The sequence below is a fragment of the Antechinus flavipes genome, chromosome 3, assembly GCF_016432865.1.
Source record: "Antechinus flavipes isolate AdamAnt ecotype Samford, QLD, Australia chromosome 3, AdamAnt_v2, whole genome shotgun sequence".
NCBI lineage: Eukaryota > Metazoa > Chordata > Mammalia > Dasyuromorphia > Dasyuridae > Antechinus > Antechinus flavipes.
Window position 1 is genome coordinate 151789847 of NC_067400.1, and position 15217 is coordinate 151805063.

The 15217-nt window shown below is 35.4% G+C and overlaps 1 protein-coding gene across 1 annotated transcript in view; it reads left to right on the forward strand.

Moving 5' to 3' along the window:
* Window positions 1-15217, forward strand: part of FARP1 (FERM, ARH/RhoGEF and pleckstrin domain protein 1) — a 299358-nt gene that overhangs the window by 266107 nt on the left and 18034 nt on the right. Inside the window, exons 17-19 of the mRNA XM_051984043.1 lie at window positions 1006-1087; window positions 8548-8785; window positions 9915-10045. Of these exons, the coding sequence (XP_051840003.1) occupies window positions 1006-1087; window positions 8548-8785; window positions 9915-10045 (451 nt within the window). The remainder of the gene's footprint in view (window positions 1-1005; window positions 1088-8547; window positions 8786-9914; window positions 10046-15217) is intronic.

Below are 15217 nucleotides of genomic sequence, written 5' to 3' on the forward strand. Positions count from 1 at the left end.
TTTTTAGACCAAAATAATCAACCTTGTCCATTACTTTCTATCTTCTCCCTTATGAGAATATATTTTTTATATATTTTTAGACCAAAATAATCAACCTTGTCCATTACTTTCTATCTTCTCCCTTATGGGAATATATATCCTTGAGGTCAATGACTGTCTTGCATTTATATTTATACCCCCAGGAATTACCACAATGCCCACTATTTAATGTTTTTTCATTTTTTCATTCATTCTAGCATATATATATATATATATATATATATATATAGAGAGAGAGAGAGAGAGAGAGAGAGAGAGTGTGTATTTCTATATAAATACATATATTTATAAATTTACATATGAATTACATTTATAGCATATAAATTATATATAATTTATGATTTATATGTTATAAAATATGTTATAAAATAAGTATTTAAAATACATATATTGACCCCTTCCTCTCTAACTCTTGTAACACTGATACCAAACTTATAGGTTTTTCTATGTCCAGTTTTCATATCTCTATCTCTATGTGGGTTTTATTTTGTGTTTTATTTTTCTATTCCCTGGCTTTTCTGATTACCTTGGTCTAATTTAGATAGAGAGATTTTCAAGGCAAGGCATTCTTCTCTGTAACTTCAGCTCTATAAAGCTATGTATACTTATGTTAGTCTATAAATAGCAAGCCATCAGAAGCCAGGATTTCAGCTACTAGTTGTTTAAAACAGCATTTAGACTTCTGTAGGGACTCTGAAATTATCCAGGTGTAACATGAAAAATGATGTTGGAATTAATTAGGTTAGAAATATTTCTTTACTCTCACTTCCCTCCCCCTTCCCAAGTTTCTTCCCTATCTCATCCAAAACAGTTATGTACTCTAAAAGAATCATAGGATTGGAGAACATGGATGGAATCTTACGATATTTGGGGGAAAAAAGGTCTCTTGGTCTTTTGTGAAATGATGGCATAGTTACTGTGATATTGGTCAAACTGGGCAATAATTATAATTCCATTTGTTCCTAGGGAAGGCCGCTCAAATGCGCACATCAAAGGAGATTACCAAAGAATTGGTGATGTCATGCTAAAGAACATTCAAGGCATGAAGGTAAGCCAGGTAGCAACATCATTGTCCTGGACCACTCTCCCATGTAAAAAGATTTCACTCTCTATGCTTCTGTGGGATCCCTAAAGGACCACTCCAAGTTGTAAAAAATACCCCCTGGATGAGGGAGGGGAGAGAATGTAGAATTTAAAATTTGAAAAAGAATGTTACAATTGTATTTACCTGTAATTGGGGGAAAATAGGATATTAAATTACCAAAAAAAAAAAAAAAGCCTCCTCTCCCTTTCCCCTCCCCTGAGTTGAAACTTCTCTGAGATTTGGGAGTATCAGAGGTACTATAGTAATTGTGTACAGCAAGCATTTCTTGTTTGTTTTTTCATTATGCAATTTCTGAAGGGATTTAAAAAATACATAAACTGTGAAGGAAGGTATTTCAGCAAATCATTTTCCAGATCAAGAAATTTATTTGAAGGTGTGGAGAAATTATAGGTCTGTCTTGAAAAGCTGGGGTTCTTTGTTTTAAATGAAGGATTTTGAGAGCCAGAATATCATAGTGAGTAAAGTTTGACTTTGGAGTTGGGACAACCTGGATTTATATCATACTTTTAACAGAAATCAGCTGTTACCCTGTACACACCATTTAATTCCTGAAAGAGCCAGTAATTTTATTAAGAATTATATTCTTATTGAGGAGAAATCACATTTGCACCAAAAATCCAAAACAAAACAAAAAATAGAAAAAAAGAAAAAGTTTGTAGTATCAAAACAGATGTAGTACTATCACTGAAAATATAGATTAAAAAATTGCTTAGTATTTTGTATGTTAATTGGGCACAGTGGATAGAGCATTGGGGCTGAAGTCAGGAAGACTTATTATGCTGAGTTCAAAACTGGTCTCACACACTTACTAGCTATGTGACCCTGGACAAGTCACTAAATCCTGTTTACCTCAGTTTCCTCATCTGTAAAATGCGCTAGAGAAGGAAATAGCAAAACACTCCAATAACTTTGTCAATAAAACCTCAAATGGGGTCAGTAAGTCTCAGTTACAACTAAGAAACACTGAATGACATGCTAAATAATTTATTGATTATGTGATTTGTTCATAATTACACTGAAGTTTTGTATTTTTTTAAAAGAGTGTTTTAGTATTGCCAAATTTGAATGTAGAGGCATCAATTCTATCATTTACATTCAAGATAAAGAACATGCAGGTTTTCTTGTGAGAGTGAACAGAACATTGGAGTGCAGAGACATAGGCTTATAGTCTGATTCTGACATAAGTCAATTCAACAAAGATTTTTCACATAAAATTATTTAGACCAAATCATTTTACCCTCAGTGACTTGGTTTTCTTATCTATAAAATAGATAGTATTAATCACTCAAAAGAGTGTATAAAGTATGGACTATGTTCCAGGATTTCTAGTTAATCCTCATAGAGTATAACCTCTTAGGGTTTATAGACTTTTATTTACTCACCATCTAGAACCATCGTGTGGCTAGCACATAGTAGATGGTTAATTATTGTTTGCTGATTTATTGATTACCTATGTAACTGGTTGTTATTTGGAAAAAACCTAGTATTTAAGAAAGCAAATTGTTTTTGTTATTATTACCCTGGGTTCAAAAGTCATCAACAATATCAAAGACAATAGTTATATAAGATTACCAGCAGTTCTTTCTAAATATATTCACATTATCCAAATTTGACTTTATATAAAGAATTCTGAAAGAAATATGCATTTCCAAAAAACATCTATGCTAACTTTATTATACAATACTGTGCTTTCTCTCTTCAGTCCTGCTCCTTGGCTTGGTGCCTCCCATGCCACTCCCAAAAAACAAACAAACAAAAACACCCTTTTAAAAAAAATCCTTCAAAGAAAGCAGAAGAATGGACACATAGAGAGAGCAACACTGGATTAGGGACTTGAGACTTCTGGTGCTGAGAGAGGAGGCCTTCCATCCACCCACGCACATGTCTGGCTCCAAGTATCTGTCTTCTGTGCATCCATGCTCAAATACCTCATGTCCATCCTCACAGCCCCAGTTTGTCACCCATCCTGTCTTTCTGGCCCCACATGTCTGCTTCTGTGTGTATTTTTTCTCTTGGTTACAGCCTGGTTTCCACATGACTGGCCCCAGCCTTCATGCATTCCTTCTTCTGTCTTGCTTCTCTGTCCCTGGCTCCCAGGTGTCCTTAAGCCATGTACTATCCTTCTCCCTCTGTGGGCAAGGGGCCCCTTCCTATTTCCTTTCCTTCTTCCCTTCTCCACATCTTTGGAAATTAATATTACATAAAAATCACTTTACGTACAGGTCTGCAGTTTGGTCCACTTAGATAAAACAATAATTATCTATGTCCAAAAGATAAGTAGAAAAACAATGATTGATTTCTTGCACCTATAATTTTAAGTTGTTTTCAAGTTATTAAACTTAATTTATTTGCAAATTCAGAAAATTTAAACTTTCTCTTCATGAATAGAGTATAAAGATGTTAAATATTGAAAATGACTAGTCTTCATCCTTTTTTATCTCTCCATTGCTTTTGACACAGTTTCTTGGATACTTTCTCTTTCAGCTTTCATGATATTATTCCTCACTCCATGATTTCATTTAGTGAATTATAATGCATTCTCATTTATCTACTAAGGAATTCCTTCAAGATATATCTCCCTTCTTTTCCTCCCTCCTTCCTCCCTCCATCACTCCTACTCTCATATATCCATCCACCCATCTTTCTACTTGTCTGTCTATGTATCTATTGATATATATTTTCTTTCTGAATGAGTTTATCAATTTCATGGGTCCAATTATCACCTTTCTGCAAAGGACTCCCACATATGTATATTTAGCTCTTTTCCTCTCTCTTTTTCTCTCTCTCTCCCCATCTCCCTTTTTTTCTTCTTCCCTTCCCTTCCCTGCCACTATCTGCCACTAGCACCAAGCCCTACTTCTCCATTCCAAATGCTTGCTGGACAAAGCATTTGAATATCATAGGAGCATCTCAAACATAATGATACATAAATATCAAGTGTAATTTGCCACTTTTCTCTTTTAACGTACCTTTTTTTTCAAATTTCTCTGTTTGTCTTGTGGGTACCCTAATCTTTCTAGTCAGCTAAATTCACAACCTCTAAGTCATCCTGAGTTACTACTCTCACTCACTTCTCATAGCCAATAAATTACCAAGTCTTGTCCATTTTATTTTCACAATATCTTATATCCCTCTCTCCTTTCCACTCATATTAATATTCTAGTTCTATGCTTCTTAACCTATTGCTTGGACTATTGTAACATTCTAATTGATCTACTTCATTCTAGTCTTTCCCCACCCTAATCCATTTTCCAAGAACCTACCAAAATAATCTTCTCAGAGTATACGTCTTATCATGTCATTCCCCTGTTCAAAAATTGTCAATGACTCCATGTTGTCTGTAGAACAAAATGTAAATGCCTCTGTTTTAAAGTTCTTCCTAATTTGACTTTACCCTTTCATTACAGATTGTCTTACATTACTCCTACTTACTGATTCTATCTGTCAGTCAAATTGGATGCCTTAAATTTGGTATCTCATCTCCCCTCTATATGTCCAGTGTTTAGCTTTTTCTAAAGCTTTTATATATAGATTATAGACTCCTTTTCCTCACTCCCACATTTTAGAATTTTTTGCCATGAAGCTTTTCCTGGTTCTTCTGTTTGTTATTGCTTTTGTCTCTTAATATCATATGCTATAGATTTATTCTATGTAAATATTCAATTCCCCCAATATCGTGGAAGAGAGGACTGATTTTCTTTAGTCTTTGTATCACCCTTATCAAACTTACCACCTTATATAAGGAGGTACTTCATGAATGCTTTTGAATTAAATTAAAAACAAGCCTTTTTCATCCCAGTCAGCTGGATATTGTCAGAGAGCATAACTTTTAGGAGCAAGTAAAATGCTCAAGTAAATCAAGAGAGTGGAATTTGATAAACTATTTGCCTAGGGCAATAAAAATTATCCTTAAGGCTTGAATTAATATACTTACCAAAGAGAGATTAGTTCATGGACATAATTTAGGTAAAGTTTGTTTTTGTTTGTTTTTTTGAGTAGCAATACTGTGATAGAAAGAGCATTAAACTGGAAATCAAAAGACTTGTTTTCTAGCTCCAGATTTGCCACAAATTACTTGGGGCAAGATAACTTCCATGTATCTCAGTTTTCTCATCTGTCTAATGACAGGGATGGTCAACATGAACTTTGATGTCTCTTTTAGATTTAACTTTCTATGATTATGTCTCATAGAAAATTTAGAGCATTCAGTGAGGAGGAGATGAAAACTGTTGAGAGTCTTTTTTGAACTCATCAGTGCATTCTCCCCTTTTTTGCTTTTTTTTGTCTTTTCAAAGACATTGATTGGAATATTTTATTGATAATATATTAATTCATGTTGTAATACTTGTTATTTAGTCTTTTTAGTCATTTCCATGCCTTCATGATCCCATTTGAGATTTTCTTGACAAAGATAATGGAATAGTTTACTAGTTCCTTCTCTAGCTCATTTTACAGATGAGGAAACTGAGGCAAACAGGGTAAAATGACTTGCCCAGGGTCTCATAGCTAATAAGTGTTTGAGGCCAGATTTGAATTCGAGTCTTCCTGACTATAGGCCCAGTGTTGTATCCTTAGATACTATAGTATAAAAGGCCAAGTTCTCCACTGCATCCAGGGCCATCTCCAATCACCTTGATCTATATGTCACCATTGGATCCAGATGGTTCCTGAGAGAAAGTGAGGCAGGTGACCTTGTACAGCCCCTCCCTCACTCCTAATCCAATTGACTTGCCTGCATCTCTCTGATGTCTTGCTTATCTTTGAGAATGAAGGACAAACAACACAGCAATTGATGCTATTATTTTAGGGATGATATAGTAGAAAGTGATAAGTGGCCAGGACTAAAGGTCAGCTAAAAAGAATTTGGGTCCTTACTCTGCGGCTGATTTGCCATGTGACCTTAGTTAAGTAATTTCGCTTTTCTCAGGTTCTTTCCTATTTCCTAATCTATTCAATTTAGGGATTTGAACTATATAATCTTTTAAGGTTTCCTTCAATTTCAAATACTGTGAACATCTTGCAAGCAATATCAGAGAATATGGGCTGATTTCTGGTGATAAAAGAAGTCCTGCTAAATATGTTTCTCAAAGGAGAAATGTTTATGCCATAATTATAGCACAAAGTACACAGATTTGTGTGTTGCATATTAACTCATATCTTTTCCATTTCTAAAGTTTTATCTCCTATCCTTTTTGCACTCTTGATGTCTTTGTCCTCACAGCTACTTATTTCCAGTGTCATTTTTATATCTACTTTCTAGCTTCCCTTTTTCTTGTTCCCTTCAGCCTTTTTTCTTTTCCCCCTTATCTATACTCAGAAAGCTTGTTATAAATCTCATTATCCTTGTTCATCAGTCTTCCTTAGGCATCCTGTGTCTTAAGCTTTTCAAGCTCTAAGATTTCAAGTCTCTGTACCTACTTTAAGTCCCATTTTATAGTACCTAAAACCATGCCATGAGCCATAAATGCTCAATGTACATTGGGTCTCCCTTGTCTTTTTCTTTCTATTCTTCTGTTCTGTCCTTCTTTAACTTTCTTTCCACCTTATTTTTCTCCCTTTTACAGCTGCCTTCCTGACTGCTTCCAGCATTTCACTTTTATACCAAGTGCTGACACTCAGTTTGTATCAGATCTCTTTTCTTCCAGCCCAATCCAGGACTTTTAAAAGGTCACACAGAGTGTGATGATTTGTTTCCATTTATAACCCTCCCTCTATTCCATAGCCACATATACACTCTCTATATACTACATCTTCAGTTTAGTGACTTAATGTCTCATTCTGTAAGTTTTCCTGGCTTCTTTGACATTTCAGTGCTCTGAATTCTGAATGTTTACAGCTGGAACTGTTAATGCAAGTGCAAGTGTAGTGCAAGCAAAAGGAAAAAAAAGAAATTTTCCAAGTGGCAAGTTGGAAAATTTTTTGGTTATTTTTTTTAATCGTACTGCTAAAAAAAATAATAAGGCAGCAAGATAAAGTGAAATGAACATTGTATATGAAGTCAGGGGAACAGGCTTCTAATCTTAGCTCTACCACAGGCTGTCTGTGTGATCAAGAGCAAGCCACTTCACATTCCGGGGGGGGGGGGCCCTCAGTCTTCTCAACAGAATGATCCTGTGAAAGGAAGTCTTCAGAAGCCAGTTTCCTAATGACAGGTTTGTACTTTGGTTCTAGAACTCTGATTGATAGAATATACTGGCTTTCACAGCATTATGTTGCAAAAGGACCAGGGCCATTTTTTTTTTACCATATCTTTGATTTATTTTAAACCAGAAATATGACTTTTATTTGTCCTAGAAAATACTGGATGAGGAAGCTCTTTTTTCTATTCCTGATTGATTGGTACCTGATCTTCAAGTTGTTGTCTTTAAGAGACACTTGGGACACAGAGAGAGTGCATCATTTGCTCAGAGTCAGTACTTGAGGTCGGATTCTTCTGACCAAAGGCCACCTTTCAATCCATTCACTCTGTCCTTCCTCTAGACATCATTAATATAGTACAAGTGAAATTTCACTGCAGCCAATTGCCTATCTTTAAAGATGTTCCTTATGGAATTGACTGCCTTTGTATCATTGTTTTGCCTAAAGTTATTGTTACCAGAAACCCATTAGAAATGTTAGAAAGTATCTCTGACATTTCCCTACTTCCTTTCCCAAGCTATCCATTGCACATACGTTCAGGAATGATGTGGTGAATGTCTTATTATTAACCTTCTATTTTGAAGGGGCTATTACATCTTGTATGCAAAGGAGGATACTGACATTATCCAGGGAGCTCTGCCAGTTAAGTAAATTAGCTGGAATATTTTTGCTGACATTATTTTTATGATGCTATTTTTTTTTTTAATGCAACCTCTCTGTTTTAGCCATACTATACAATGTAGAAAAGGTCGCCCCTACACTCCAGATCTGCCTAATTATTTTCTAAAAAAATATAATTTTAACACTATCAATTTTGTTTTGAACTTAGGTAGAACATTTTATTAGTTCAAAATACTTTTTTTTTTAAGTGAACTTTAATACAGGTTCAAATGCATTATGTCAAGTTTCAAATGAATGTCTTATCTTTGTTGTTGTTTAGCTGTGTCTAACTCTTCATGACTCCATTTGGGGTTTTCTAGGAGAAGGAACTGGAGTGGTTTGCTATTTCCTTTCCTAGCTTATTGTACATATAAGGGAGCTGAGGCAAATAGGGTTGAGTGGTTTGCTCAGAATCACACAGCCAGCCAGATTTGTACCAAAATACTATTTCACTCTATCCACTGCACCACCTGGCTGCCCTGTTCATCTTTGTATCCCCCTAGATATCTTGAATAATGGATAGGTACCACATTAATCCAAATATAGGCTGAATTTTTAGAAACCTCACATCTGTTTCCCCAACTACCTTTTTTCTCTTCCATAAGCAACTGACAAGTCACCTGTGGAAGCACAACGAGGCTTTGGTAGAACTGGAGAACGGGATCAAGAATTCTCGTAGATTGGAGAGCTTCTGTCGAGACTTTGAGCTGCAGAAAGTCTGTTATCTGCCTCTCAACACCTTCCTCCTTCGGCCTTTGCACAGGCTTATGCACTATAAGCAGATAATGGAGAGGTTGTGCAAGCATTACCCACCAAACCACTCTGATTTCAGGGACTGCAGGGGTAAGTAGAAATAACTATTTGTTTGTCTACAAAGAGTAGTGGATGGATTCGGGGTTTGTGGATTTTAATGCCACATCTGCAATTTTCCTAACTCGCAGATTGCTATCTTGTAGAGGGACTTTTATTCCAGTAATGACATTCCATAGAAAGTTTGAAGTGATGGCAGTGGGTTTTTTAGTGATATTCTGTTTTCTTCTTGATATAGGTTGACAGAGGTGGAAAATGTTTATGAATTTGTTTTCTTTCCAGAAAAGGAATTAAATGATGTTCCTCCTAACTTGGAAAGCTAGATTGCAGTGGTTTGAAAGCAATATCCTGCTGGCAAGAATCTTTTTCCCAGAGTCTGTCAGAGAATGTAGTCCCTGGTTTGGCCCGCCCTTAACCTTAGTCTTGGGGAACTACTGATTTAATGACTTTGAATTATTTACCCTTTTTTGGATAAGAATCATAGATCTAGAACTAAAAGACCCCTCCAATTCGGGTACAGTTTAGACCAAATGGCTTCCAAGGTACTTTCCAAATGTGAAATTTCATGACTAAGAAAACCTAGGTTCTTGCTCTGTTTCTACCATTAGCAATGTTACACTGAGCAAATCAGTTCACTTTTCTGGGTTTCACTTACCTTGTCTTTAAAATGAAATCTTTGGTCCCTTTTAGTCTAATCCACCCGGGAACACACTTAGCTAAATTCAGAAAGGCTACATTCAGAACGACCACAAGGTGATGAATTTTTCAGTTACAATAACTTTCTTTCAAAGCTCTTTTGTATCCTGGTGATGGAATCTATAAGCATTTTCATTTGGTCTTTTCTCTTTACTGCCACAAGGTTACTACCTTTGAAGGCCAATTGTACCCAATGGAACTAAGAGTGAAGGGATTGTTTATGTGTGTCAAATGCTGTTGGGAAACCAAAGCAGAGCAAGCTAGCCCTGGAAGTAAATGACTACATTTTATTATACCAATGTCTCTGAGGGAAGCAATGCTGTTAAACCCTAGGAAGACAGTTTCTGACATCGTCATCCTAGAGGGCTTTATCATGAAACTTGAACTGCAGAAGATGGAAAAACCCCAAAAGCCCCCATGTCTCTCATAAACACTTAGAGTTTTCTTTCTTCTTTTATTTTACTAGCTGCGCTGGCAGAGATTACAGAAATGGTGGCGCAGCTCCATGGCACCATGATAAAGATGGAGAACTTCCAGAAACTACATGAACTCAAGAAAGATCTGATTGGCATTGACAATCTTGTTATCCCAGGAAGGGTAAGTAGAACAGGATAGTAGTATCTGGAGCAAAGCAAAAGCTGAGATCCATCTCTTTCATCATAAATCAGTTCATGTCTAAGAAACAGTTAGGCAGATAAATGGTGCAGCAGAAAGAACACTGGACTTGGAGTCAGAAAAACCAGAGTTCAGATCTAGCCTTAAACACTGCCAGATCTCTCAACCAGCCTCAGTTTCCTCATCTATAAAATGGGGATAATAACAGTAGCATATATTGCAGACCTTGAAGATATCACAGGTTCTCATTCAGATCATGACAGTAAAACAAATATTGCAATAAAGTGAACGTTATATTTATACTATACTGTATTCTATTAAGTGTGCAATAGTGCTAAGCCTAAAAACACATATATAACTTAATTAGAAAATACTTTATAGCTAAAAAGTACTAACCACTACCTGACCACCTTCAGTGAATTATAATCTTTTCTGGTGGTTGTCTTGATGTTGATGCCTGATCCAGGTTGTGGTTGCTGAAGATTAGGGTGGCTGTGGCAATTTCTTAAAGTAAAACAACAATGAAGTTTGCCATATCAGTTAACTCTTTAATTGGCCTGATTTCAATATTATTGTTTCTCAGAATAAGAGAGGATAAGAGACAGGAGAATGATTGGTCAGTAGAGCAGTTAGAATACACACAACATATATTGATTAAGTTTGCTATCTTAATTGGGCTTGGTTCAGAGAATCCTAAAACAATTACAATTGTAACCTGAAGGTCATTGATCATGAGAGATAATAATGAAAAAGTTTGGAATATTGTGAGAAGTACCAGAATGTGACAACAAGAGTTGATGTGAACACATACTTGGGAAAATGGCACTTAAATACTTCCTTAACACAGGGTTGCCACAAACCTTCAATTTGTTTTTGAAAAAAATTATGCAACATCTGCAAAACCTAATAAACAAATTAGGCCTGCATAAATGCTTTTCTATTGAGCCCCAGTGGCAAATTGTCTTTCCCCTAGGGTTTTTCCTTTTATTCCTAACATGTTTAGGAAGATGCTGTGAGGATCATGATGCACTTAGCACAGTAGCTGGCACATAGGTACTTAATACACTTAATAAATGTTTATTGATTGATTAATTCCATGAATTGAGTTGAAAGGAAATCATAGCAACCCTTTAATTCTTGTCTAATGGTTTGATTTTCTCCTAAGGGTGTCATTTATTTTCTTCCCTCACAAGCTGCTCAGGAATCAAATGCCAACTCATGGTTCTGGGTATGGGACAAGCTCATTTATGTCATTTTGTAGTTTTCTAACCAGAATGGTGACATCTTTAAAAGAAGCAAAACTTGTTACAGAGATGCATTACTTTCAAAGCATAGAGAACCACGCTTAGTTAAAGGGAAAGTCGCAAAACTATTATAGCCCTTAAAAAAAAACAAAAACTTCTTTTCTAGAATATAGTCCTTCTAATAGGAGCTATTGTGTCAGTGTGCCAAACTTTGTCAAAATGGTACTATAAGTATCATAAATTGATGCAAAGAGACAGAATAGATCCAGAAGACCTAAGATAAAGTCAAGCTCATAACACTTACTAGCTGTGTGACCTGTGGCAAGTCATCATACTGAAACTTTCAGTTTCCTCATCTATAAAATGAGGGTAACATAATAGCATAGAGTTATTGTGAGGATCAGTTAGATTATGTTTTATTGTCAAGTCTTTTGCAAACTTTAAAAGGCTTTGTAAGTGACAATAATTGTTATAAACACAGGACTGTTCTTATTCCACAGACAGAAGTCTACCAATTTTGTGAAATGCTTTGGTTTTAAATGAGAGACATATATGTGAAACCTTAATTTATCTAATACAGGAAAGATGAATTGACCTTCCAAGGTTGGAATCTTTAATTCCAGGAAACCTGGATATTTCAGACTAGAAAATCACAAAACAGTTCCTTTTTGATTGGAAGCATGTTGAAATAGTTATATATGGAAAGAAGTGGGTGGAAATTAAAGTTAGCATTCATCTCTGCCATGCAGGAGTAGAAACTACTTAATGCTTTAAGCATTTAGTGTCATATTTGGTTCATGTGAGTCCTAGGGAAACTACTTTTAAAACTGTCTGTAATCATATTGAGAACTAGACTCTGGATAAATTTGTATATTAAAGTAAGTGACTAACAAGTTTTCCATGGGAAATTATTATTTTTTTCTTTGATCTCCAACATGTATAATTGGAAGGGTATTTTTTCTAGCCATATGAATATATGGCTATAATTTTGTTGGATCTACCCTATAGTTAGTAGGAAATCTGAATAAAGATCAAGGCCCTAGTTAGTATTTCAGAATTGCCTTATCACTGTGTTTTCTTACTCATCCAATTGACGTGACTCATTCATTATCTGAACTCTTCTCTGAAGAAAATGAAGTATTTATGCCTGTTAGTCATCAGGGAAATTCTGTAATGGATGAGTTTAATTCTTCAAGGTTGAATGAACTATTTTAAAAATGATTTGAAGGGACTGATGTGGGGCTCTGGTAAGTTAGTTTATAAACAGAATTTGAAAATTTGTTATTTGAAGATGAGAAAATCTTAAACCTGCTCACATAATCTTAGCAACCTATTTTTCCATTTATAATATATTTCCTAAAATGATTTATGGCACAGCTCTGTATCTTCTGGGCATATCATTTGTACCCACTGGCCAGGAGGATTCAGATTAGGACAGTATTGGTGCCTGGCAGATAGACCTTTCTTGGTCCATTTTAGAACTTTAGTTAGTTCAGTGTTATTAATACATTGGACATGAAGTGGAGCTGATAGCTAGTTTTCTCTCAGACTGAATTTCTGGTTTAACAGCATGTTGGTGCTACTGCCTGCCTCCTCCTTCTGTTTCCCAAAGAGGAAAGAGAAAAGAGAACCTGATGTAGTAAACTATTATTTTGACTTAGAAACCTCAGGGCTTTTCCTTCTCTTTAGAAGAGAAAAAACCCAAATTTAAAGATGCTGTGGATCTGTTTCCTTCCCCTTTCTTTAGTTAACAGTGTCTCGAAACAGACTTTTGTTGAAGGTAATATAACTGTAAATAGGCTACAGATAATGAATGTGAAACTTAATAGCTGGTGAAAAAACCTGTCACAATAGGATGGACTCCTTCAGCCTCTAGTTAATGCATTTAGTATATTCCTGTTTGATGTTTTGTTGTATGAAACCTTTTTCCTCCCTTTTGAATTGGTTTGATATAATAAGTATTATCTCCTATCTTTGTCTCCATAGGATTGAACTCTGACTCTATGCCTCCTTTGTTCTCAGTTATCTGTAGGCTACAGGGGCTGGGAAAAAATGCCTCCTCCTTTTTTTCTTTCTTTAATCGTTTATAGCATTAAATACAACACTCCTGTCTTTCCATATTGGTTCTATCAGAAGCGTCGTTGGAAATGTAACTCCTTTTAAATAGATGGTTAGCTGTTCCTCCATCATCAAAACTGAGTTGTAAGAAAACACCATTTCCTTAAAGAATAACAGTGATGTGTTGTCCTGGTCTTCTTGTGTCCTTCGTGCAAGGCTAAGCAAGTGTTTCCCAGATGCTATTTTACCAATCTTCAAAATATACCACTTCAACTGATAAATTGCTTCCTAGCCAGAAGTGACCTCTCTCCTGCCTCTGAACTTTTAGATTCTACATGACACTTCTCTCAAGCACTTATCATGACCTAGTTTGTATGGTAGCTCTTTGTGTATGGCTTGTCTTTTCTATTAGATTGAAAGATCCTTAGAAAGGATCTCTTTATATTTTATCTTACAATAGAAGAAATTTAGTTAATTTTTTTGGTTGCTAAAATAAAAAACATTTGAAATATTATTAGCTTTAACAGAGGTCACTTTTGACCCTAAATCTGACTTGGAATGGGGCACTGGATGATTATAAACTGAAAATCTTTTTTTTCTTTTCTGAGAAATCTTATTTTAGGTTTTTGGTCTATGTTCTGGGTAGAAGACTATTCAGATAAGTATTTTGGAGGGGGAAAGGGGAGGGTGAAGATTTTATTTCATTAGTATATGGAAATTCTTCACCAGTACAGATTGTTAGCTCACATATCTTATGTTCTTACAGAGTTGACTTACAGCACTTAGAACGTTAAGTGACTTACTTGCCCAGGGTGACACAGATGTTATGTACCAAAGGCAGGACTTCAGCTCAGGTCTTCCTGACTCCAAGACTGACTTTCACATTACCGATGCAGATCAATATAGTAATGAAATTCATCTTTCCCAAAAACACCCCTAGGTCCAAGAAAATTTGAATAGTTTGTGCAAGGATATGTTGAATCTGAAGAGTCATTTATTAGATTTATATTAGGTACACAATCTTTCATATATTGGGGATTGTAGCTAAAACATGTCACCTTCCTTTGAAAAGTGTCCAATCAGAAAATAGCAATGGGATATCTTTTCTTTGCTAATTTGTCTACATGTAAAGTTTTACTACTGTATAGGACCTGCAGCTCTACTACGTTGGAAAACTGCTTTTAGATAGGCAACAATGTGATATGGATAAGAAATGAGAAGTCATCAGAATAAAGTAGCATATATACCAACTACAACTGTTTTTAAAATAACAAGACTTTGCTCTATGTATTGTCTATCTATAAACAGATTCAAAAATTGGACAAAGATGTATTATTAGTTTTATTGAAATTGGAGAATTTGTATGACATTGTAAAAAGATAATAGAATTTATCATTACAAATTCTGACTGTTTGCACTTATTGATAATATAAACCTGGGCAAGTCAGTTATTCTCTCCACGTTTCAGTATCCTTATATGTCATTTGAGTGCTTTGGACTAGATGTCTCTTCTATCCCCAAATCCTATTATCTTGAATTATTTTCCCTCAATTACACATGTAAATCATTTGAATTTGTTGTTGTTCAATTGTTTTAGTCATGTCCAACTCTTTGTGACCCTTTTTGAGGATTTGTTGGCAGAGATACTAGAGTGGTTTGCCATTCATTTCCTTCTCCAAAGCTTAATGCTTTACTTGGCTTAATTATTTGTTGAGAGTATTTAATTTCTCATTTGAGAAAAATGAATAATATCCCCTTTATATGGCAGGATAGGATATGAGTTCTCTCCAGAGGCATGCAGGATGTCTCACCTTCCTATTTGTCCTCCTTTTCTGTAATATTTCTCTTTAAG